The 20586-nt window shown below is 52.7% G+C and overlaps 10 protein-coding genes across 10 annotated transcripts; 4 read left to right on the top strand and 6 right to left on the bottom strand.

Annotated features, from left to right (window-relative positions):
• Positions 1 to 378: 378 nt before the first annotated feature.
• On the bottom strand, positions 379 to 2199 carry BU25DRAFT_489892 (alpha/beta-hydrolase; the record flags this gene model as incomplete). Its single annotated transcript, XM_033711451.1, has 4 exons — positions 1964 to 2199; positions 1514 to 1911; positions 506 to 1446; positions 379 to 453 (listed from the first exon to the last, which is right to left on the bottom strand). Exons 1-4 carry the CDS (start codon positions 2167 to 2169, stop codon positions 379 to 381), a joined length of 1620 nt encoding a protein of 539 aa, XP_033563487.1. The 5' UTR covers positions 2170 to 2199.
• Positions 2200 to 3023: 824 nt separating this feature from the next.
• Positions 3024 to 4594, top strand: BU25DRAFT_364377 (uncharacterized protein). The gene is made up of 5 exons (XM_033703788.1): positions 3024 to 3309; positions 3361 to 3796; positions 3845 to 3895; positions 3946 to 4077; positions 4134 to 4594. The coding sequence occupies exons 1-5, from the start codon at positions 3283 to 3285 to the stop codon at positions 4538 to 4540; spliced, it is 1053 nt and encodes a 350-aa protein (XP_033563486.1). The 5' UTR covers positions 3024 to 3282; the 3' UTR covers positions 4541 to 4594.
• A 224-nt stretch (positions 4595 to 4818) lies between these two features.
• BU25DRAFT_326871 (uncharacterized protein) lies at positions 4819 to 5291 on the bottom strand (the record flags this gene model as incomplete). Its single annotated transcript, XM_033702300.1, has 2 exons — positions 4819 to 4904; positions 4955 to 5291. Coding segments are annotated over 2 exons (423 nt in total), but the record flags the coding sequence as incomplete, so codon positions are not given.
• A 1394-nt stretch (positions 5292 to 6685) lies between these two features.
• BU25DRAFT_409188 (uncharacterized protein) lies at positions 6686 to 7057 on the top strand. The gene is made up of 2 exons (XM_033705999.1): positions 6686 to 6956; positions 7029 to 7057. The coding sequence occupies exon 1, from the start codon at positions 6723 to 6725 to the stop codon at positions 6945 to 6947; it is 225 nt and encodes a 74-aa protein (XP_033563484.1). The 5' UTR covers positions 6686 to 6722; the 3' UTR covers positions 6948 to 6956; positions 7029 to 7057.
• Positions 7058 to 7085: 28 nt separating this feature from the next.
• BU25DRAFT_389353 (PQ loop repeat protein) lies at positions 7086 to 8240 on the bottom strand (the record flags this gene model as incomplete). The annotated part of the gene is made up of 2 exons (XM_033704513.1): positions 7840 to 8240; positions 7086 to 7788 (listed from the first exon to the last, which is right to left on the bottom strand). Exons 1-2 carry the CDS (start codon positions 8001 to 8003, stop codon positions 7086 to 7088), a joined length of 867 nt encoding a protein of 288 aa, XP_033563483.1. The 5' UTR covers positions 8004 to 8240.
• A 262-nt stretch (positions 8241 to 8502) lies between these two features.
• BU25DRAFT_337528 (uncharacterized protein) lies at positions 8503 to 9060 on the top strand (the record flags this gene model as incomplete). Its single annotated transcript, XM_033702678.1, has 1 exon — positions 8503 to 9060. One exon carries the CDS (start codon positions 8503 to 8505, stop codon positions 9058 to 9060), a length of 558 nt encoding a protein of 185 aa, XP_033563482.1.
• Positions 9061 to 10251: 1191 nt separating this feature from the next.
• Positions 10252 to 15028, bottom strand: BU25DRAFT_465433 (uncharacterized protein; the record flags this gene model as incomplete). Its single annotated transcript, XM_033710653.1, has 8 exons — positions 10252 to 12280; positions 12326 to 12516; positions 12555 to 12684; positions 12733 to 13077; positions 13117 to 14441; positions 14503 to 14572; positions 14653 to 14849; positions 14948 to 15028. 8 exons carry the CDS (start codon positions 15026 to 15028, stop codon positions 10252 to 10254), a joined length of 4368 nt encoding a protein of 1455 aa, XP_033563481.1.
• Positions 15029 to 15782: 754 nt separating this feature from the next.
• Positions 15783 to 17323, bottom strand: BU25DRAFT_19247 (IF4E-domain-containing protein). Its single transcript, XM_033701022.1, has 3 exons — positions 17193 to 17323; positions 16288 to 17133; positions 15783 to 16230 (listed from the first exon to the last, which is right to left on the bottom strand). The coding sequence occupies exons 1-3, from the start codon at positions 17228 to 17230 to the stop codon at positions 16041 to 16043; spliced, it is 1074 nt and encodes a 357-aa protein (XP_033563480.1). The 5' UTR covers positions 17231 to 17323; the 3' UTR covers positions 15783 to 16040.
• A 335-nt stretch (positions 17324 to 17658) lies between these two features.
• On the bottom strand, positions 17659 to 17820 carry BU25DRAFT_337377 (uncharacterized protein; the record flags this gene model as incomplete). Its single annotated transcript, XM_033702670.1, has 1 exon — positions 17659 to 17820. A coding segment is annotated over one exon (162 nt), but the record flags the coding sequence as incomplete, so codon positions are not given.
• Positions 17821 to 18751: 931 nt separating this feature from the next.
• On the top strand, positions 18752 to 19934 carry BU25DRAFT_19237 (uncharacterized protein). The gene is made up of 3 exons (XM_033701020.1): positions 18752 to 18989; positions 19038 to 19704; positions 19753 to 19934. Exons 1-3 carry the CDS (start codon positions 18935 to 18937, stop codon positions 19820 to 19822), a joined length of 792 nt encoding a protein of 263 aa, XP_033563478.1. The 5' UTR covers positions 18752 to 18934; the 3' UTR covers positions 19823 to 19934.
• Positions 19935 to 20586: the final 652 nt, after the last annotated feature.

Genomic DNA, 20586 nt, shown 5'->3' with positions numbered 1-20586 from the left:
TAACAGTGCAGAAAGCGGGGGAAGAGTGGTCCAATCTGACATTAGCGCTCAGTAGGTGGGTATCCTCCCCTTGAATGTGCCCAAGTTTGGGTAGCTTCGGTAGGCATTGTACCGAGTTTTCAGTAAAGTTGCGCGTTGGGATGATAATGTGAGGCGGTTTGCTTGCAATGGCAGATGTTCGCAAGCTTCAAGCGGTTTGTACACATCGCATTTGTTTTTGCCGAGGCATCGTACAACGACGTAGCTCGCACCTCGAAATCTCTTGCGCGACAGCTCAAATTCACCCTCTCAACGTGAGCCGCTCAAACCATCCTTACACTCATCTTACATTAATTACCGATCGTGAGCCGCGCAAACCTTCCTTACACTCATCTTACATTAATTACCGATCGTGCCCCCCGCTCCACCCACATCCTGGATGACAGGATATTTAGGGAGGTATGGGTTGTACACCTGATAGTAAGTTAGCTGAAAACTATCTAAATGATATTAGGAAGCGACTTACTGATTGACATCGTCCATTGAAGTCAGCAGTCGATGCAAGCTCAATTGCAAGCTCGTTGCCCGGTACGCCAAGTTTCGCAATCGTCCCCGACTTTGGTGTGACCTTATCCCATCCGGGGCCCGCGGACGGGTTCTTGATCCATGACACGAACCAATCGTTCTGGTAGTCAGCCAGTGCCTGCTCTGCTTCCGTCACGTCGCTGATGGCATCGAAGCATTCATTGCCACCAAGGAAGAACGGAATCTCGGTGCCGTGAGTGGGTGCAGAGACCGGCAGTCCCCAAACGTTGGAGTAGTCACCAAAGAAGCGATAGGTCCATGTGTCCTGCGTGGTGCTTCTTAGGTCCCGGAGGTAATCAACTGGACAGAAGAATCGCGCATCTCCGTATTGTGCACCACTCATTTGAGAGACAGTCGCATATTCCGAGGCGTTGTACGCGGCCAAGAGAAGGTCCTTGGGGATCTCAGCAACATCAGCGTCGAAGGTGTCCAGCCAAGCATCGAAGTCTGTGTTCTCTGCGCCATAAACGAGGGAGAAAACCGCACCCTCGCCGTCTGAGTTACCAGTCAAGAGTGGGACTTGTGAAGCGTACTTTCCTGCTGCAAATCGGCTCTCGTAGTCTTGATAACGTGTGATGTTGTCGACAACTGGGGTGAACCAGGTGTTGTAGGTGGCGTTGAACTTCTCAGTCTGGAAGTCGTAAAGCTCAACCTTCCGCAGGCACTCCAATTGACCAGCGCCAGTCGGGCAGCCGACCTCGGCTGCTACAACATCAAGAGCCTGGTTTACAGGGGCTACTGCCGGGCCCGACTTCGCATTGGCAGCCATCTGAACAGCACCTACAAGCCAGGTATCGGGATGGTTCCAAAGATAGTGGTCGACCTGGACAGAACCGGACGAATGACCACCGAACACAATATGATCCGGGTTACCGCCAAAGGCTGTGACACACACACACATCGTCAGTACTAGGTTCTTGAAATCAAGAGACTCTCGACGTTTACGTACCGGCAATATTCTCGTGGATCCAGTCCATAGCTTTATCAACATCGAGGATACCAAAGTTCTGTGACTCGGCTGTACTCTCGAGTTCGGCCGAATTGGGATACGCGAAGATACTCTCACGAGTGTTGAAGCTAACGAAGACAACGCCCTTGCGAGCAAAGTTGTTGCCCTGGAATTGAGGGTTGCTGCTCGAGCCGGTAACCATGGCGCCTCCGTACATGTATACGAAGACCGGCAGACTCGAACCTGAAGATGGTGCCCAGATATTGAGATTCAAGCAGTCCTCGCCCTGATGCGAGAAGAGTGTGCCGGAGATGGCCTGCGGACATGTTGCGCCATACTGCGTTGCGTTGAAGACAGACTGCTTCGCTGCTTTGGGAACATTTTTAGGGGCCTTCCACCTGGATAGCCGTAAGTATGAGTGTGGAGTCATTCATAGTACTCGTAACTTACCGGTTCTGTCCTCCCGTTGTGTCAGCAAAGGGAATTCCCAGAAATACTGAGTTATTGTGGAGATCGAGGAACCCTTCAACAGTCCCTTGACTGAGCGTGACTTGCGGTGCTCCATCTACGGTGTTCCTCGCAGGGTGTGGGTTCTTGCATTCCACACCAATGCAGATCCCAAGCAATAGGCTGATCAGCCCGTGGAGAAGACCCATTGTACCGAAGGTATGGTTAATAGATAGGAAGAATACAAGGCCTAGGCGAAGTTCGACTCTTAAGGTTGACGATCGTATATGTACCCCATGCGAGCCACGTGTTGAGCGATTTGTCTTCCAATCGGATCGGAAATTGCTTTGAGATCTGCTCGACCAGTTGGTACAAGATGCACACTAAGTGGCCCTTCTAATAGACCCTGAAAAATTTCTTTGTTGGAGGCAGTGCACCCGGCAAGTACAAGAGCGGAGACTGGTACCTATCAGGACTCTTGGGCGACAACTAATGACATTATTGACAGTGCTTCCTTACGGTAGCATGACATAAGGGCAGGAATTGTGGTCCCTTGACGCGAACCAGCATGAATGCAGCCTCGTTTTGCCGGCTGAACTGCGGTGGATTAATGAAGTGTCGATTCATTTGCCACTCTGCCGTCTCCACCAACAAATCGTCTTAGACTCAGATAGGACGTTAAACCAACCAATCAATCAATTAATCAATCAGTCTCCACCAATAACCCTATGCTGACTCTGCTTTCAAGTCACACCTCGGCGAAGCGCAGCCTACAGTGACTCAGGGTAAAGACGAGGTACGAAGTAGTAGGATCGAGCTGTCAAAGATGCCCTGGTGATGGGTTATCCTCCGAGTCAGCACCTTAAACAGTGGGACACGAACGGGTTGGAAGTAGACACCCGCGACGCGGCAGCTGTAGCGATAGGCTACCGATTTGTACGCAAATCATCCTCGTCACGGTAACGTCCCGAAAACAATCCCGTCTTGTTCCCGGAAGCAACCGACGGTCCCAAGGTTGTGCCAAACCAATAAGCGTTTCGTCCGCGATGGTTCGGCAGGGCAGGTTTCAACAAACACCATCGTTCATGCGCGACCACTAATCGTTCGATAACTCCGCTAAGGGCAAAATGCTAGTTTTTCGATTCCCGCAAGTGGGATTTCCGTAAGGAGGTTGGATAACTGGAGCCTCTCAGGAGTTCGCGGGACTCATGTATACCAGGATGCACTCCCTGCTCTGATCTCTCTTATCCACACCCCGTCGATCCCACAAATCTGAACAAGCAGGGAAGCGTGATCTAGCTGCAAGGTTACAATCTACGACGATGGGCAACTCTGGCATAGGTCAAGTAGTAAGTGCTGTTCACCGTTGCTGTCATAGTCCAGGGCTGATCGTGCCGCAGGTGTCCTGGTACATCTGTACCGTTGCTGTCGTGCCATTCGTCTGCCTTCGCATTTACACGCGATGGACAAAGTTTGGGGGTTTGGCCATCGAAGATGGCCTTATCGTGCTGGCTCTGTTGTGTCTCATCGGTGATTTGGGCATCCAACAGCATATGTGGAATCTAGGTCTCGGCGACATGGCGAGTGTGACTCCGGAAAACCTCAAAAGCATCATGCAGATGATCGTGCCCGGGTCTGTTCTATACGTCACATCTCTGTGGGCCGTCAAGTTTGCACTTGTGCTGTTCTACAAGCGTCTTGCTGCGCCGGGCTCGAAGTTGATCGCTGTATACAACGTCGCCCTTGCTGGCCTAGCCGTTACGTTTCTCGTCATCTTCTTCGACATCCTCTTCCAATGCTACCCATACGATAAGAGGTGGTCCGCAGACCCAGATTGTAGGCTCTCTTTTATCCAGTTTGAGGCTGTTCACTGATTGCAAACAGATCAATGCAACCCAAAAGCTGCTGAAGCCAACTACTGGATGACCATTTTGTGTAAGATAGCCTTAGTCGACCAATCCGTCGCCTTTGCTAATTTGGAGCAGTCAATATCATCAGCGATGCTATTATCATATCTCTTCCGATCACTATGGTCATGAGGTTGCAGATGAAGTTGAAGCAGAAGCTTGGTGTTGCCGCAGTATTCGCACTTGGCGTCTTCGTGATTATCTCAAGCAGTGAGTATTCCCTGAGCGACGAAGTGGCATACACAGTAGTACTGACACTTCGACAGTCATCCGTGCATACTATTCCCACCTCAACGAAACAATGTTGACCTGCACTGTCTCCATGGTCGAAACCGCCATAGCCATTATCGCGTCATGCCTCCCAGCTTTGCGATCCATGTTTATTGGCGGCAACACACAGAACGCAACAAGCAGCTACGGCAAGCACTACGAACTCACATCGGAACGACACAAGACGAACGATACGCGAACGAACGGGCATTCTGCGAGTGCGATGTCACCAAGGAGGCCAAGACATACACCACACGATTCAGAAGACTCCCTCGTCACCGGCAGCTTGCCAGACGAGTCCGGCTCGCCAAGCCTGTCGAATGAAAAGGGCCACATACACGTCGAGACTACGATCGCCACGCATTACGTTGAAGATGGTGAGAGTGCAAAATCCGCGGTCTAGTTTAGGATGCACATAAATGCCTTAAAATCTCTCGTTAGCACTGCCATTAATGACTAGAAGAAAACTGACACCCTCCTGCACCCTCATCTCTTTCAATGCAACCCATCAGTAGCGTTTCGAAATCCCTACCAGATCTTGTCCTCGATCACATTCAGAGCTTCCCGAACTGCTCCAGACTGTGACTTTCTGGAGTGAAACGTTACATTATGGCACAGCATGTATCATCTCAAAATGTCTCCCTCTTGACCTGCTGGCTGCTGCAGGACGTCGCCGACAAACCAAGCGCAGCAGATGGCTAGGACAACAACCATCAGCATAGCGTCAAAGATGCAGATGGACCATTCGTTCGCGAGCAGATATCCGTCTTTTGTCGCGTTTGTTAGCGCAATCTTTCCGCCGTGTCGACCAAGTTACCATCCGCAGCGTACTTAATGACCCGAAATAGATGTCTGACCGTGATGATACCGCTGACGGTATACAACATACTGAGGCATCGAATCCAATCGAAGTGTTCATCTTCCCGCTTTCCACGACCTGTGGCATTCATCCGTTTGTGCCAAATTGCTGTCACAACTACGAAGAATGCGAAGATGACCATTTGTAAGCAGAGTCCAGTCAAGATCATAGCTTTGACTAGATCTGCGCTTTTCTTGCTACCCCCTCCAGCAATAATGCCTCCACCAGCCGCTCGGATCAGAAAGCATAAGGTGTTTCCACCAACCAAGATCTTCGTCAGCCACTTGGGCGTGATACCCGAGTTTGGGACACGACCAGTGGCCCAGATGGCAAAGAGGTTCCAGTCTTCTTGGTGTTGTACCTTGGGGTCTCAGCAAGAGGGTTGGTGTTGTGCCTGGAAGGACCTTGGATGGCAAACAGGATGCCATGGTGGTCAGAGCCAATGCTGGGCAGCACTTGCCAGTCTTCCACTCTGGCAGCCAGGTCCTGGGTGACACAAGACAGGTCTAGGACACTCTCTCTCTGCTCATGTTGGACCGGAGAAAAGTGCCAGTGCCAGGGGTGTTGAGGAGCTCCAAGTGCTATAACTCAATCCACTCCCCAAATGAGTCTGCTCCTAGAGAGACAGCAGGGGACTGGTGGTCCCACCAGGGGTGGTGTATGTTGAAGTCTCCTAGCAGAAGGGAAGATGGTGGAAGTGTCCTCTGAATGAGCAGCCTTTTAGTTGTGTGAGTGGGAGAGCCTTGCTGGTCATGCTCATTATACAAGTTGTAGATGTGGAAGCTGAAGTGGCTGCTCTTGACAGACACTGCTAGGCAGTCAGGGTCAGGTGGGAGATCCCGGATGGGGTTGATCTGTGCCTGGAGGGAGCAAGCGGCATAGACGAGGACTCTTGGTCTTAGAGAATGATGTGGTGATGTGGGGAGGATCTGAGTGTACTCCCACTGAACTCAACCTCTTGTAACTAAATATTTGCATTATCAGAGTAGCTACTGCTCCTCTTGTCTTTCATAGCCTCAGACTCACATAGGAAGTTAAATCAATCAATCAATGCATCAGACCCTCTCGCCGTCGGGGCAGGTATGGAGAATGCCAAATCTGGGGAGTCGCAGGTTTTCAAGACAGGATCTGTCAAGGTATACACACTTTTCTTAGGCCTAGGATTGACTATTGACCGGTCAGGCTTATTGTTCTTGTCGGTTGTTACGGTGAGTGGTTGTAAGTGTCGTGATAACGCCAGTTTGCAAGCAGCATTCTTGTGCTTCGAGATCAGCAAATCACAAACCAAACAACAATCGATGCAAGCAACCAGAATGCAATGCAACATTTCAAACCAAGTCAAAGGCATATTAAGCACCAACACATTGTCCGTCCCATCCGTCATCCATCGCCCCATCTCTCGTACCATATCACCAACACCGACAAAATGTTCGACTCTCCCTTCGACTCTCCCTTCATCGGCCCACGACGCAATCGCCGCCACCACCGCAGCAGCTGGGGCACACACATCTCCTATATGTCGAACAGCCCCTTCTCTTCCTTCGAAGACATCCACCACCTGAGGCATCTTATCGCCGCCCCACCTTCCCCCATGGGCATGCGCACGTACACACGCGCCAGAGACCCCACGCTCTCTCCCTCAACCATCAACCTGCCGTCGCGCGTGAACGCGCTCAACCGCCGCGGTGCTACGCTGTCGACGCACCTCGCGCACCTAGCCGCTGTGATGGAGCCTCTGAAGTCGGCCAAGGTGAATGAGATGAGCGAGCTCGATCTGAAGGATATTATACAGGAGGGCCAAGGACTGCATGAGGCGATACAGGACTTCGAAGAACAGTTTGAGGAAGTACGTGACATGCTGAAGGGGTTGACAATCGAAAGGAGGGACACGGTCCGGAAGCTGCAGGGAGATGATGAGAAGGGATGGAAGGGTGGAAGGAAGGGCTTCTGAGAGGGTCAAGTAAGCAATGAGCACGAGGATAGGTGGGATAGGCACTTGGCTTCGCGGCATTCTAAACAACGCACCTTGTACCTTAGCGTTCTTGCTTGTTTCATTGTGTATGTACTTCCTACATCTTCCCATCCAACATCACCTCCTCTCGTATGCCGGCAGCTGACCCATCTCAATCCCCACACTCCCCGCTCCCAACCCTTCACCCATCTTCTCCATCGCAAATCCATCCCTCTCCGGCGGCGGACTCCTCAACTCCTTCTCTCTTCCCGCACCACTCACACCCTCCGGCCCATCGCCCCAGACCAGGTACTGAATCGCCAGCCCCGCATCACACGTAGCCTGGAAGATGCCGCACGCCTTGAATGCCCACGGCACCTCTCCCTTCGCGCTCGCAAAGAAGAACCACATCTTGAATGTATCACCGACAACCCAGTTTGCAATGACTGACGGCCGGAAACCCTTGCATCCGCGCCGCTGCCAGTTGGCCATAAGCTGAGGGAGCGGAAGAGTAGCTTCAATGGCCAGCGCAATCATGCCCAGAAGATCGGTGTACGGTATGAACAGCCTCGTTGGACTCAGCAGCAAGTGCAAGACCAGCAAGCCAGCGGTGAAGTATGTGACGAAGCTCCAGTACGGGCGCGTGCTGCGCCATTGCCAGAAGTCATATGGACGGCGCCGGGGCGCGGGGGCGAGGGCGTGTTGGAAGGGCTGATGTGTGTGTGCAGGCGGTGCGCGGTTCGTGAGGGCGACGTGGAGGAGGAGGATTTGCACCAAGATTGTGAGGAGGGCTTGGATGAGGAGCGAGGTGCTGAAGTGCGCGCCGAACCAGTAGAAGATTCTGTGCAGTTCGGTCAGCAAGTGCGAAAGGGGGAGAATCAAGAGGACGTACTTCAATATACTAGCAACCAGCATGATCAGCGGTATGTCGAGCGAGAAGCCAGCAGAGCTGCGCGTCTTGTGAATCGAGTATATCTGGTCCGCATAGCTGGTGATTGGGCTTGTCGCAATGAACAGCGGCGCGATATTCTTGATAATAGCATTGAGGAAGAACATCTTGGCTTCCGTCTCGTCTGAGCTCGAGTGAATCCTGCGGACCTCTGGGCGTGTTGTGGTTGCCCGGGCGCCGCGGGAGTGCCGGACTGGGCGGAGGTTTGTCGATTTGCTGGGGTTTGACAAACAGGAGCAGGCTGACTCGACACCGTCGTAATAGCAAACAAGGTGTACGGCTTGATTGTCCGCTGGTACTAAGCACGCGACGCGGACACGGCTTGAGCAGAAAGCCGTTGTTGATACCCGAAAAGGAGAAAATGCGTTCCGCACCGCCGCGTCAATCGGCGTGATCTAAGATTCGATCTAAGCATGGGTGGCACGTGTTAGCTTCCGCTGAGCTTAAACTTATCTCCTTATCTCCATCCCATCTCGACCCCCACGTGGATACTCGTCACCTTTCCAGCTCAGTCACTAGATGGACCTGACATCGCTCTACGTCCATCATAATCCCGAACGCTCATCTCCCACCACGCACCGCTCTTTCGCACCCCAAGGCGCGACTATGTCACACACAGCATTCTTCTACGGCACCCTGATGGCCCCTCCCGTCCTTCATCGCGTCATCTGGGGCTCGCAAACACCACCCACACCCGCACACGCCTCTCTCTTATCTGTCCGCCCCGCGATCCTTCACACACACCAGCGTCGACATGTCAAGAACGCAGACTACCCCGCCGTTATACCGTCCGCGCCAGAGAGCGAAGTTCGAGGGACGCTGGTAGAAGGCTTGACAGACGGGGACATCTGGCGTCTAGACATCTTTGAAGGAAGCGAATACGAGAGACGAGATGTCAAAGTTAGGGTCCTTGAAAGCAAAGGGCGCGCTGGCGATCCTGAGCATAAGGATATGGAGGGCGAGGAGGTGCAAGCGCAGACGTACATCTGGATAGCAGGCGAGCACAGGCTCGAGACCGAGGAGTGGAACTTCAATCACTTCGTTAAAGAGAAGATGAGTCGATGGGTGGGTAGAGAGGCTGCTGATGAGGGCTTCCAGGGTAGGACTTCCGTCGGCGGTCCGGCCCGCGTAGGGCGTGAAGGATGTTTGCTGACATGTGTGTAGATGTCGATGATGCTGTTGCGGGTTTGCAAGATCTCACGGGTGGTCGAGGCGCGAACGGTGACATCTTGAAACGACTTGAGAATGATGCGAAGACGGAAGAGGAGGTGCTCGAGAGCGCCGTCTGAGCACCTGCCCAATCTAGTGCTTGCTCATGGTAACTTGGTGGTCAAGTGGTGGGTTGGCCGTACGCTCATGATCTCAGTAACCGCGACAGTACGCATCCCATTGTGTCAAAGTCCTCACTACCGACATAGGCAGTGCCTCCAAGCTCAACTCCCTTGTGGCAAATCACCATGCCCGCTGCTCCAGGCCCAGCTGACAACCACTCCCAACGCTCAACCGGAGATGACCTCACACGACTCTTCCAGAACCTCCCTCCAACATTCGAGTTTCTAGACGACCATGCCTCCTCACCCAATCCCGGCTTACCCCAGCTATGGCGCTAGGCGTAATACATTGACGCCGTTCTCGACCCTTCTACGAACGACTCGCGCGTATCGCTGCACGCCGCAATCGCGCTGCTGGTCGCTAGCGCAGACCTACTGGACCCGCTTATCACCGCGGTCTAGAATAAACTTAACGCTAGAGGAGTAAAGAAGATTTCAAGAGATGTACTGCTGCAGCAGGCGACAGATAGATAAAAGATGGTTTTTCGGTGGTGTGTGGCGCAGATGGAGGGAGATACCAGGCGATTGGTGGTGCAGAGAGAGGGTTTGACAGAGGATGAAAGGGCCTGGTTTGTGAAACGGAGGAGGGAGCAGGCGAAAGCGCAGGAGTATGACTATGGAGGGGCGGGGTCCGGTGCCTAGCATCGTAAGTAAGGTCTGTAACCCGAGTGAAAGATAGGGGATGAACGCATTTCGAAATTGTGCGTCCACTATTGTACTTTTGTGTATATGCGTCACAGCAACATCTGCGAATAGAGCTAATATGGAAATATTTTGTTGGACGCATCAAGGCAGGGAAGTATGCACAGTTGAATGTCATTTGTCATATGTTGTGATATATGTAAGTAAGTCATCATACTCCATTCCTCGACATGTCGATCTGGCACGTGCCACGTGTTCGAGTCCTATACATCCAAGGTCATCACCTGAGGTGCCATCTCATGCAATGTGCATGTTTCCACGAACCCGACGTGGGCCGAGTCAGCAAGCAACCAGACCATCATCATCTTTCCCTCTGGTAGATTCACCTGCCATTGTAGACGGGCATCGGTTGCCAGTCCATCGGATCCGCGTCTAGTCCAGGGCTGCTTCTCTGCCGCCCCGGCGTCTCCTTAATTACTTTGTCATCGACGTCCATGGCCTGTGTCTCTGGCACCTCCTGCATGGTGTGTGAGGACTGCGAGTATACCCGTTCTGCGTTGTATACATTCTCCATTGGGCGATCTGAATCATGTAGCGGATTGTTCACTTGTTCACTGAGCCTCCTTCGTTCATCTTCAAGCGAAGTTTTCAAAGCATGTGTCACGTCTCGGCCCTCCTGCCATTCGTACCCGACGCCCTCCTGCACCGAGTCGTCATGTTGGAGTGTTTGCCGATAAGTCCTGCGTTGGGCGGGTGGGCATTTGCTTATAGCTTTGGCACGGCAAATCGGCGCATCAATGGTCTCTTGCGAACGATCGAGCTCGATAACGTTTGGTGGAGGCTTCTTTGCCGATCGCGGCTGCTGCTGAACAGGCGCATCGAGATCCTGCGAGTCGTCGAGTGTGATGGGGTCGTCGTAGCTGCCCGATCGAGTACGCGGCTGTGAAGGGCTCGAAGGCACCGGGCGTTCGCGTCGCGGTCGTGACGGGGAACTCTCTTGGGTCTTCCTTGAAGATGGCATGCGAAGCTTTCCGTCATCTTTGCTGCGCAGTCCATGCTTCTGCAGAGGACTTGTCAAGTCAGTTGATTGTTGTGTAGGTCGACGTGGTTGATCGATCGCGCCATCGTATCGCATGTAAGAGGAACTATCAATATGTAGTGATTTGGTAGAAACACGAACCTCTGGACTACTTAGACGTTTCACGGGTGCCTGCTTCGGTTCTGCAGGTATCGTCTTCGTGGATGTTGTCGGGGATGATATTGCAGTCGGAGGAGAGTGGGAGACATTGTCTTTCTTCGCGTCTTCAACATTGTGTGGGTGACTCTTGTCGGTTCGTGCCTCAGGAGCGAATGGAGACGCAAGGCGGAGTGTCACTGTTGGAGGTGTAGTAGCTTTAGCCGTAGCTGTTACCGTTGACAGCTCCCCGTCAGTAGCTGCCTGTGCGATGGCCGAGGTGTCAGCCTCAACAGCGCTTGACTGCTGTGCAGAGGGGCTGGTCCGCTTAGACCCAACTTTGGTGGGCGAGATACGCGCATCTCTAACCTTTGCAGCTTTCTTCGCCTTGTGTGCTTCCTTCTGAGCATCATAGAGTCTGAATATCAGGTTGCGCAGATCGGACCGCATCTTCGAGGGATCCATATCTGGCCAGTCTGTTTCTGCGGACATCTCTCCCGTCAAAAGCTTTTTCCTGAACCCGTCAGGGTCTGCAAAGAACTTTTTGGCATAGCCGAGAACGTAAAGGCCACAATCGGAAAAGTTGTTCTGCATGGGAATTTGCGCAGACTTGGGGTAGTGGCCCTTATTGTCAATTTCGACGGTCATGCCGCGTTTCTCTAAGCCTTCGGCCTGGAGCCATTCTCGCAAGGCACGCGTTGCATTACTGTGAGCTCCAGATAGTGAATCGAGTATCATGATAACTGGCTTCTCTGGGTCTTTTTTGGGGGCTGTAGGCCTATGCTTGCCTTTCTTCTTTAGTGCTTGTTTCGACTGACTTGATAGTAGGATTGACGAAGTGCCCTCGGCTTGTGCTGATAAAAGTGCGGCAGATGCAACTTGATCCTGAACCTGCTGTTCATCAGACCGGTCTTGCTTCTTAGTTGGCTGTTGGCTCTCAGCAACACTTTCTTCATCTCGATCGATGAGACTGAGCTTCTTCTCTTCTTCGAAAAGGTTCTCATCATCATTGTCAAGGATCTCTTGGACAAGAGGTCCTCCAGTAACTAGTGTCTTGCCGGCGATCTCATCCTGGTGTTCAGCAATCGTGTCATTGTTCGAATCCACCTTCGCTCCAGCCGTATGGACATCAGTCGTTGGCCGGTCCAGATCTTGCGAATCCTCTTGGAGATCGTCAACGGCGGGCTTTCGAGCAATGTTCGAAACGTTGCAAATGATCGCCAGATACCAGTGGTATCTAGGCAAGTTAGTGTCAACTCGAAAGATTGATTTTATCACATACTTCTCGTTGATCGGCACGACAATGTGATCATAGCTGAACACATCATCTCGCCTTGTCCAGCTTCTCACAGCATCGTAGTTGATAGCATCTCGTCCTTTGGTATTCTTGGTGAGTGACTCAAAGAAATACGTGTTGAAGAAATACACCCGATCAACCGAAACTTTGAGCTCATTGTACAGATACCTGGGAGACTGTTAGTGACGATTCACGTTCGTCTGGGACCATTTACTTGCAGCATGTAGAAGTTGACGAGGCTGTCGTTGAGCATTTCATCCTCGTCCAATCTGGGGAGATCATCGAAGTTGACGGTACACCTTCGCCGTTTGAGGAAACTTTCCTCAATGTTGAAATCTAGCTGGCTAAAGGTTTATTAGAGCCTGTCATGAATCATACGATACTTGACTTACTTGGGCCACCGCTTCCCTAACCCCACCCTCACTGAGAACTTGTCAGCCTCTTTTCCATTCTCGAGTATATCTTGGTCATGCATAGAGGCTGTTGCTCTAGTAGCTCGAGCTGGGCGCGCCTGTGCTCGCGTGGATGCGGGAGGTTTTGTCAGACCGTCAGGGTTTGAATCACTTGCGGTGTGCGGGTCGCTTGTCATCCCGGTAATTAGGCGGCTTCTGGGCGTTCTACGCTGTCCGCTTTGTGTCTGGTTGGAGGATACCTCTTCATTGACCATGGGAGTTGTTCCGATCTTGTCGTTCTTCTTCAACGGCCTCTTGAACAGTTCTTCCATTTGGTCCCTATCACTGTAAGCTGTGGCAACTCAAGCGCGGGAGTCGACTTACTTTGATACACTAGATTGGGCATTGCATGCAACCTCGGGGATGATATAGTTGTCGCGAAACTGTATGAAGTCTTTGAATTCGGGAAATTTCAAATCGCACCAATACATATTACCGTTCACAGATGGACCTGTGATCCTCATGCTGTGCGTGTTGTCTGATGTGATCCTGTTGATGCTGGCAAGATCGAGTATCTTCAGGACTTTTGAATTGCCGTTGAGGTCAAGGCCAGAGATGCGGAATTTCCTTGGATTTTCGGTATGTTCCATTGAGAACTGCGCCCAATCAGGCCCAAACCCATACGACCGAGCATATTCGAGTTGATAGCATTTGTCAATGGTGTTTTTCCGCGCGGCAGCGCTATGCTTCATCTGTGAAGTCGTGGAAGGCGACTGCTTACGCCTTGACTTTGATGTATTTGGCTGCGCGAGCTCGTCTTCACTGCCCTCGATTGGATCACCCTTGAGTTCTGGGATATGACTTTCCGCAGGTCGATACTCGCGTAGATTTCTGGTCAACCCCGACTCGCTCACCCCGCTAGTAATTCTATCGTAAGTTTCCGCTGCGGTTGACTCATTGATGCGCATCGTCGGAAAATGCTTTGACGTCACACGTTCATTCGAATGCTGCGATTCGATCAGACTTGGATTGCGCTTCACGCCTTGCTCGATGCTCTGAAGAATCGTCTTTCTCGCCGTCCCAGGCGGCTTAATATCGTCGTCAGCGATATTGGCAGACTGTCCTTGAGAGAGGCTTCCGGCGCCGAGGAAAGGGACATCGGCCTGGGAACCCCTGCGACTCTTGTTGGTTGCATTAACGTTCTTCCGTCTGCGGCTTGGGGCACGTTTCGGGTTCAGGAGATTGTTGGTTTGTGCAAACTCGCTCATAGGCTGCGACGCAGGTTTCGCCCCTGTACCAGACTGCTTACTAGCTGTGCTGTGGGGACTTCGTGAAGACATGATCGAACGTGCTCTTGGTGTGGATGCTTGACTAGCGGGTGGTATCACCTCTTGGATCTCGTCTTCTTCGCTGTCATCAATCTCCTGGACGGTATGCGGGTGCTTAACGTTGGGGTGCTCAGTCTTTCTGCGTTTGAGTGGCGAAGCCTGCGGCACGCTATAGCTGTAGGAGGTTGCCGATTTATGACTTGGGTTTCGCTCCAGGAACGCTTGTTGTCCACGGTCTCGCTGCAAGCCGATCAATTTCGTGTTACGGTCATGCTTGCCGTATGTTGTTGTGTGCTTGCGGCCGAAAGCTGGGTTATTGCGGTCGGCGATGGCATTACTGTTGAGGGTGTTGATAGGTTGATAGCCCTTCCCCGCCGCAGGCTGTGCTGAGTGTTAGCAAGAATTCTGGATAGCGCGTAGGTACAAGCAATCGAAGCCACACCTTCTTCATTGCGGGCGGGCCCTGGTATCCTTGCGCAGGATCCGGTACCCGTGTTGCGTCTGAGAGCTTCCTGGTCACGTATCAGTCCAAGCTCTTTCTCAGCACGCGTATCGTGTAGCGCTATACCGAGGGGCATGTTCTTTGACTGACCGGCGCTCACCGTTGTTAGGGCGGTGCTGGAGTCGTGAGGATGTGTGCTTGGGTAGTAGGTCGATCTCGTAAATTGGACTGTGGCTCTCAGCTGATGTAAGGTCTATTAAGGCGTTCGTCTGTCGAGGAGAGGGCTCTTGTGAGGCGAAGGGGCTCGGGGGGAGAAGGTTCCTTGGTGGTGTAGTTGCATGGTTTGACTGGTAAAACGTGATGTCAGTAGGTGTCGAAGCTATGGAGCGCAAAGGTCTGCGGCAGGTATCCGAATAAAGCCCGTTTTCTGCGGGGTTGCGCGTACTTCGTTTGCATGCTCTTCTTGGGTGCCGTCTCCAGCTACGGCGTGCCAAAGTTGTGCAGCAGCATTGAGAAGGCTTGACATTGGTATCTGATCGCGGGGCGCGTGTGCAGGTTCATAGTTCGCAGCGAGTAGAGCCAAGAGGAAAGAAAGTGAAGGAGGTTGCAAAGCGCGAGCTTGCGCGGGGCGCGCGTTGTCAGCTTCACGTTGTTATGTCAAAGGTGAGGTGCTTTGTCGGCGCAAGCGAACGTCAGAGGCCGTTCTTTCGTTGTCACAGCGGAGATAGTGGGCTTAACAGCCCACGCTAAACAATGGAGAAGTCTACACCACAAAGAAAGCGGGTGCTAGGGCAATGGTGTTCATGGAGTTTCATTGTCGTGTTGACTTTCCAGTCCTTCATAATAATCCTAATCTGTGTATGGTATCCAAGCTTAGTCGCCTGCGCACCAGATGCTGCCCGGGATGCTCAACAACAGCTATGTAGAATACAGTATGCAGAAGTCAGAAGAATAACAGTAATGCCACCCGCTATATGGAGCGCAATGCTCCTCCGTACTCGGTACGCCGTGCTGTTCGCCTGAATAGAATAGAAGCTCAGTCTTAATGGCTATCCAGAAAACACTGAAACCGCTCAACGAGTGAGCTACGCGGTCATCTCGTCGCCACTGTGTTGGCTGTCGCCTGCCGTGCTGACAGGTGTTTCGCAAGAAGTTGCAGAACCAGATCTCGAGCACCTGACCGACGTGGCTATCGTGGTAGCGCCGGCGCTGGGCAGGGCTGTTCCTTTATGCCTCGAGCAATACTGGGAAATTGCCTGACCGCGCTAGGGATCTTCCAAGTGTGGGCGCAACGCGTTAAAATACTCGGGCACAGCTAGACCCTACGGCATTGCGGCAGATCCGCCAACTGGTTGCCTAAGCGTTTCTGGAGTCGTGCTGGTAGAGTTCCTCGCGATTTCCAGCCATGCGCCGAGATTTGGATCAAACTTGTTGTAGAATCGCTTCTGAGGTTGCCTTGTACTGAGATGCACCGGACTGTCCCACGGCAAGCTAGCACATAGTCAGCAATGGCGAGACGACGACACTCGAAGCATAGATTATGACCCAGCTGTGGATTTCTCCCGCTGTGCCTCATCTGACGATGTTACTCGACGCTTCTCGTGATTGAGCTGGTTCTTCTCTTGGCGTGCCTGGTCGATGGCAGTGCGTTGCGCAATGCTGTCATCGTGACTACGCCAGATGATTTGGGTTCCTTCGGGAAGGCCGAGCACACGCTTGACAGTCTCCCTGTATATGCAGTCAGCAATTATCGCCCTTCTGTGCGACTTCAGGTTCACCGCGTACCTAATCTTGATGTTGCGGCCACCATCGTTTTTTGTCCAGATGCTGAAGACGTCCTCGCCGCTTCTAACACTGAGGACAAAACCACAGACTTCCTCCCCGGCCTCGTTGAACTGGTCACCGATGCAGGCCATGAGCAGCTCCTCCCAATAGCGGTCTGCAACTCCCTTTTTCAGGCGCATGATCCACTTTCCCCCGCGTTTGTTCTCCTCGTCCTCCCACACAGGCCGAATGCCTTCTTTGAAGACGTGATAATCTGAAACTGTGGGTAATGACGATGGCCGCTTGAGGTGCACGAACACCTTCCAGAAGTCCTGGGCGGTGCTCATCCTACAAAGAGGTTTCATAGACTTTTCATAATCGTTGTTCTTGGGCGTTGGTGGGCGGAACCAGACGACCCATGAGTACTTCAGCGGCCACGGTGCGCTGGGATCGAGCGGCTCTGAGGGCATTGTCGTATTCTCTTGTGGCGCAGGTGTGGAGGCAGGTTCCTTCCGTGCGCTGTTCACAATCTTGCTCGGTGGCTTCTTCTCCGACGGTGTTGTGAGTACTGCTGCAGGCGTTGCGGCAGTCTTGAAGTCGAATGCGGTGCCTGGCGTCTTGGGGGTCTTATTAGCAGACCCGAAAGATGCAAAGGCACCTGACCCAAGCCCAAAGGCAGAGGAGCCCCCCGTGGTGGGCGACGCGAGCGCACCGGGTGTCAGTGGCGAGATGGCGTTGAAAGGATTGCGGCCGCCGTGCGACGACGTGTCTCCGCCGAAGCGCTTTGCAGTGGCGGAGAATGTGCGAGTGGGAGTGTGGTCGGACTGGTGGTCGGACTGCGAGGTGGACAGAGAGAGCTTGCTGGTGCTGCAGGGGGCCGTTAGTCGAGTGACGAAGGACGTGCGGGGACAAGAGGGCGAACATACTTGGAGCGGCGGGTCCAGAGGTTGTCCCTGTTATCCATTGGTAGCTAGGTCACGGTGAAGGACAGTGGTTATGGAGAGGTACTCTGTCTGAAGCTTGGTGGGACGAATGAGCGAACAAGCAGCAAAGCAGAGCTAGTCGAGGTTCAACGGCCAATGTGCGTCGGTGGTGTGCGGGGGGGGGATGTGCGGTGTGGATGCTGTAGCTAGTAGGTCTTCAAGTATATATGGCAAATGCGATATTGAATGATCCTAGTATACGGGAGAGCGAGCTGCGAAGGAAGCGGGCGGTGGCGAGTGGTCGGGTGGAGTGCAATGCGATGATATTGGTGTCTTCAAGAAAACGTGTGAGAAGGTTGGCCTCTGCTCAGAGTGGCTTTCCGCGGTTGCCAACGAGCGCGTCCGTGCGTTGCTGCAACTACAAATTTCTCGCGTGCACCGGGCCGCACCATCTCTCCTTCACGGCCTTCTACTCAAATCTGCGACAGCTTGAACTCTTCAACTCAGCTGCCGCCTCCGAAGCTGGCCCAGAATGAGCCATTCCTCTTTTAAAACCATCATCACGAGGGCCGCCTTTGTGGCTTCCATGATGCGGTGATGACCTACAAGCAGGGACATTTCTTGTCACACGCCTACGCGTTTGAGGCAGCAAGCTACTTCAGTTGATGTATGTTATACTCTGGCTCTTGCAGTACCGTGAATCTTGTGATGAAGGTCTTTACGACCACTTCTGGTAGTCTGAATCTCAGCCAGAGCTACACTGTTGCGCTTTGCAATCTCTTGGTTGAGCTTGAAGCTCTAAGGCAAAGTCTGAAGAGACGTTTCCGAACTCCCCTTCGTGTGCATTTGTTGGGATCTGTGCTGATTATCAAGGGTACTGCAGGACGTTTACTCGTCAACATAGACAACCTCGTGGTCAAGTACATATCTTGAAAACAAATGTCCGGTCTTCGTGCTCCGGTTGTTCTTACAATGGCCTCTTCTCTCTCGATTGCCTTTTGTGGTCCTACTCGGACCACAGACGGCTGCAGGTTGAGGGCATTGCACGTCTGTTGGCGTGCATGAATGGAGCAGGCTGTTGGCAGTGTGATAATATGATTGCTCGAACACGCGTACTTTGGGCTGCTAGGCCTGCAAGATCAAGGTCGTCGGTACCCAGCTTCTCGCCATCATTGGAGGATCTGGCATGCATGTCATGCTTTATTACAGCGACACCAGAGGTCTGAGACACAGAGCCAAAGCGTGCACTTGCATCCGCCTCAGCCACCCCTGCTCCAATGACTGGCTCGGTAGACAGTCATCGCCATTCGTTGTCGTCGCCGCCTACGAGGCAGATACATATGATCAGATAAATAGCGATGCAGATACGGATGGCTAGTGCGGGGACTGCCTATTAAAGGTGCTGCATGTCTCAGTGTCGTGCATGCAGGAGCTTAAAGCGGCTAATTTTGTACCTGCCGCCCCAGCGACCAGCGACGTCATATCGCGGCTTCCTCACCTAGACAACGCTACTGCTCCTTACCCCACCAACAGCCCGCTTTCAATTGCGCCTGTTCAAGTACCGATCTTTGTCTCTCCTACACCACACTGGCTAGCTCTGAGCACTGTCCATATACACTGCAAATCACGCTCTACGCTGACCGGGCATCTCGCGCGCATCACTACATCACCCCACCCTGCTGGCATTCACGTGCGAGCGAACGCCGATCCAAAACACCCAGCCACCACACATCGCCCACGCAATCATGACCGCACACTCTCCGCTACACTCGCCCTCGTCGCACTCTGAGCGACCAAAGGGTAAGTGGAGGCCTGGACATGCAATACTTGCTGCTGACAGCACTATAGGCATCTTGAAGAACTCCGGCTCATACCGATCGAACTCGCAGAGCTCGTCGTCCGGCGATGCTGCACCCGCTGTCAGCCCCGCCGCCGAGCGCCCCCATCTTGGTCGCGAAAAGTCTGAGAAGGAAATCGTGCTCGAGAACACACTGCACAATGCTGGTCAAGGTCACCGCCGCTCGTCCTCAAACCCCCGCGGCTCCACATCACGACGTCAATCGGGCGCCAGTCCCCATCTGGATGAGAATAGCCCCCAGCTCAAGTGGGATGAGGCCAACCTCTACATAAACGAGCAGAATCGCGACAGCACGATGAAGATTGACGAGCCCAAGACACCCTACGCCAAGCAGTACGACCCTGCTGAGGACGAGGAGGAGGTTGAGATGCTCGATGCTAGGGACCTGAATGTCGACGAATTGGACGCGAAGCCGAAGCGGAAGAACAAGGTTGAGGACATTCCCGAGTTTGATCTTGGTGAACCTGAGCTGCGGGCGCGTCGAGAGTCTCAGACACCTGAGAGCGAGAAGCGAGTGCTAGTAGATCCTGAGGAGGACAAGGGCTACCACGGCGAGCTGCCTCCAAACGCCACGCAGGAGGAAAAGGAGAAGCACCGCAAGTTTGAGGAGTTGCGAAAGAAGCACTACGAGATGAGAAACGTCAAGGATCTGCTTGGGTAGATACTGCAGAAGCCGAACTCTGAAAGCTTGCTAACAGGTGCCAGCCACACCGAAGAGGATGATGACGATGATCAGGTACCACCGCCCATGCCCAACGGTCAGCGCCCATCGTAGCGGCAGAATCGATTCGCCAGATTGGTGGATCCTGATGAGACTGACGAATGAACGCTTCTGATTACGATTGCTATGGACAGTTTGGCGGCATATCGGTGGAGTTATCGGAGGTCTTCGCATATACGATGTTTCTTCTCAAATTGTAGGACTCGAGCACGTTGGACCAATCAATCGTTGTTTTTACATGCTAGGTATATAAATTGCCGCCATCGCTCCGCACAAATCAACTGGTTGCGAATGTGCTGTTGTTTTGTCGTTGGTGGCTGTCCTCAGCCACGCTGTTTCTTGTTCCGTAACTTGATACAGTTGCGCTGTCGAGATGTTGATCGTTGGAGCCTTTCTTCTGCCAAGACTCACCCTCATCAGCCGTACGATCATCCGCCCACACACCTGGAAATACGACAAGGAAATGGACTTTTCGAAGAAATCTGCTTCGCCTTTCTTTCTGTCTTTTGAGCTCTAGTATTATAGTACTGGTTTGATACATAGTAGCTGCAACGACAAGGAAGGCAAAATCTTTCGCAAGTTGCCATTCAGAACACTGACTTTCTGATGCGTTTTGCACGTCTTTCCACGCAAAAGAAATGCCGCACACCCCACTCTGCGTGTTATCACCGAAAACACGGGGATATCGGTGCCAAGGTACATATCTATCTTATCGCGGGGCGATGAAGCAACAATAACAAACATAGGATTGCTGGTCTACTATGTGAAGTTGAGACGTTCCGGCAAGAAATTGGGTTAGTGCTGTACCTGCGGTCTTC

This window comes from Macroventuria anomochaeta (assembly GCF_010093625.1).
Source record: "Macroventuria anomochaeta strain CBS 525.71 unplaced genomic scaffold BU25scaffold_10, whole genome shotgun sequence".
Lineage (NCBI taxonomy): Eukaryota > Fungi > Ascomycota > Dothideomycetes > Pleosporales > Didymellaceae > Macroventuria > Macroventuria anomochaeta.
Note: the sequence above shows the minus strand (reverse complement) of the source record. Positions and strands in the feature narration are given on the sequence as shown.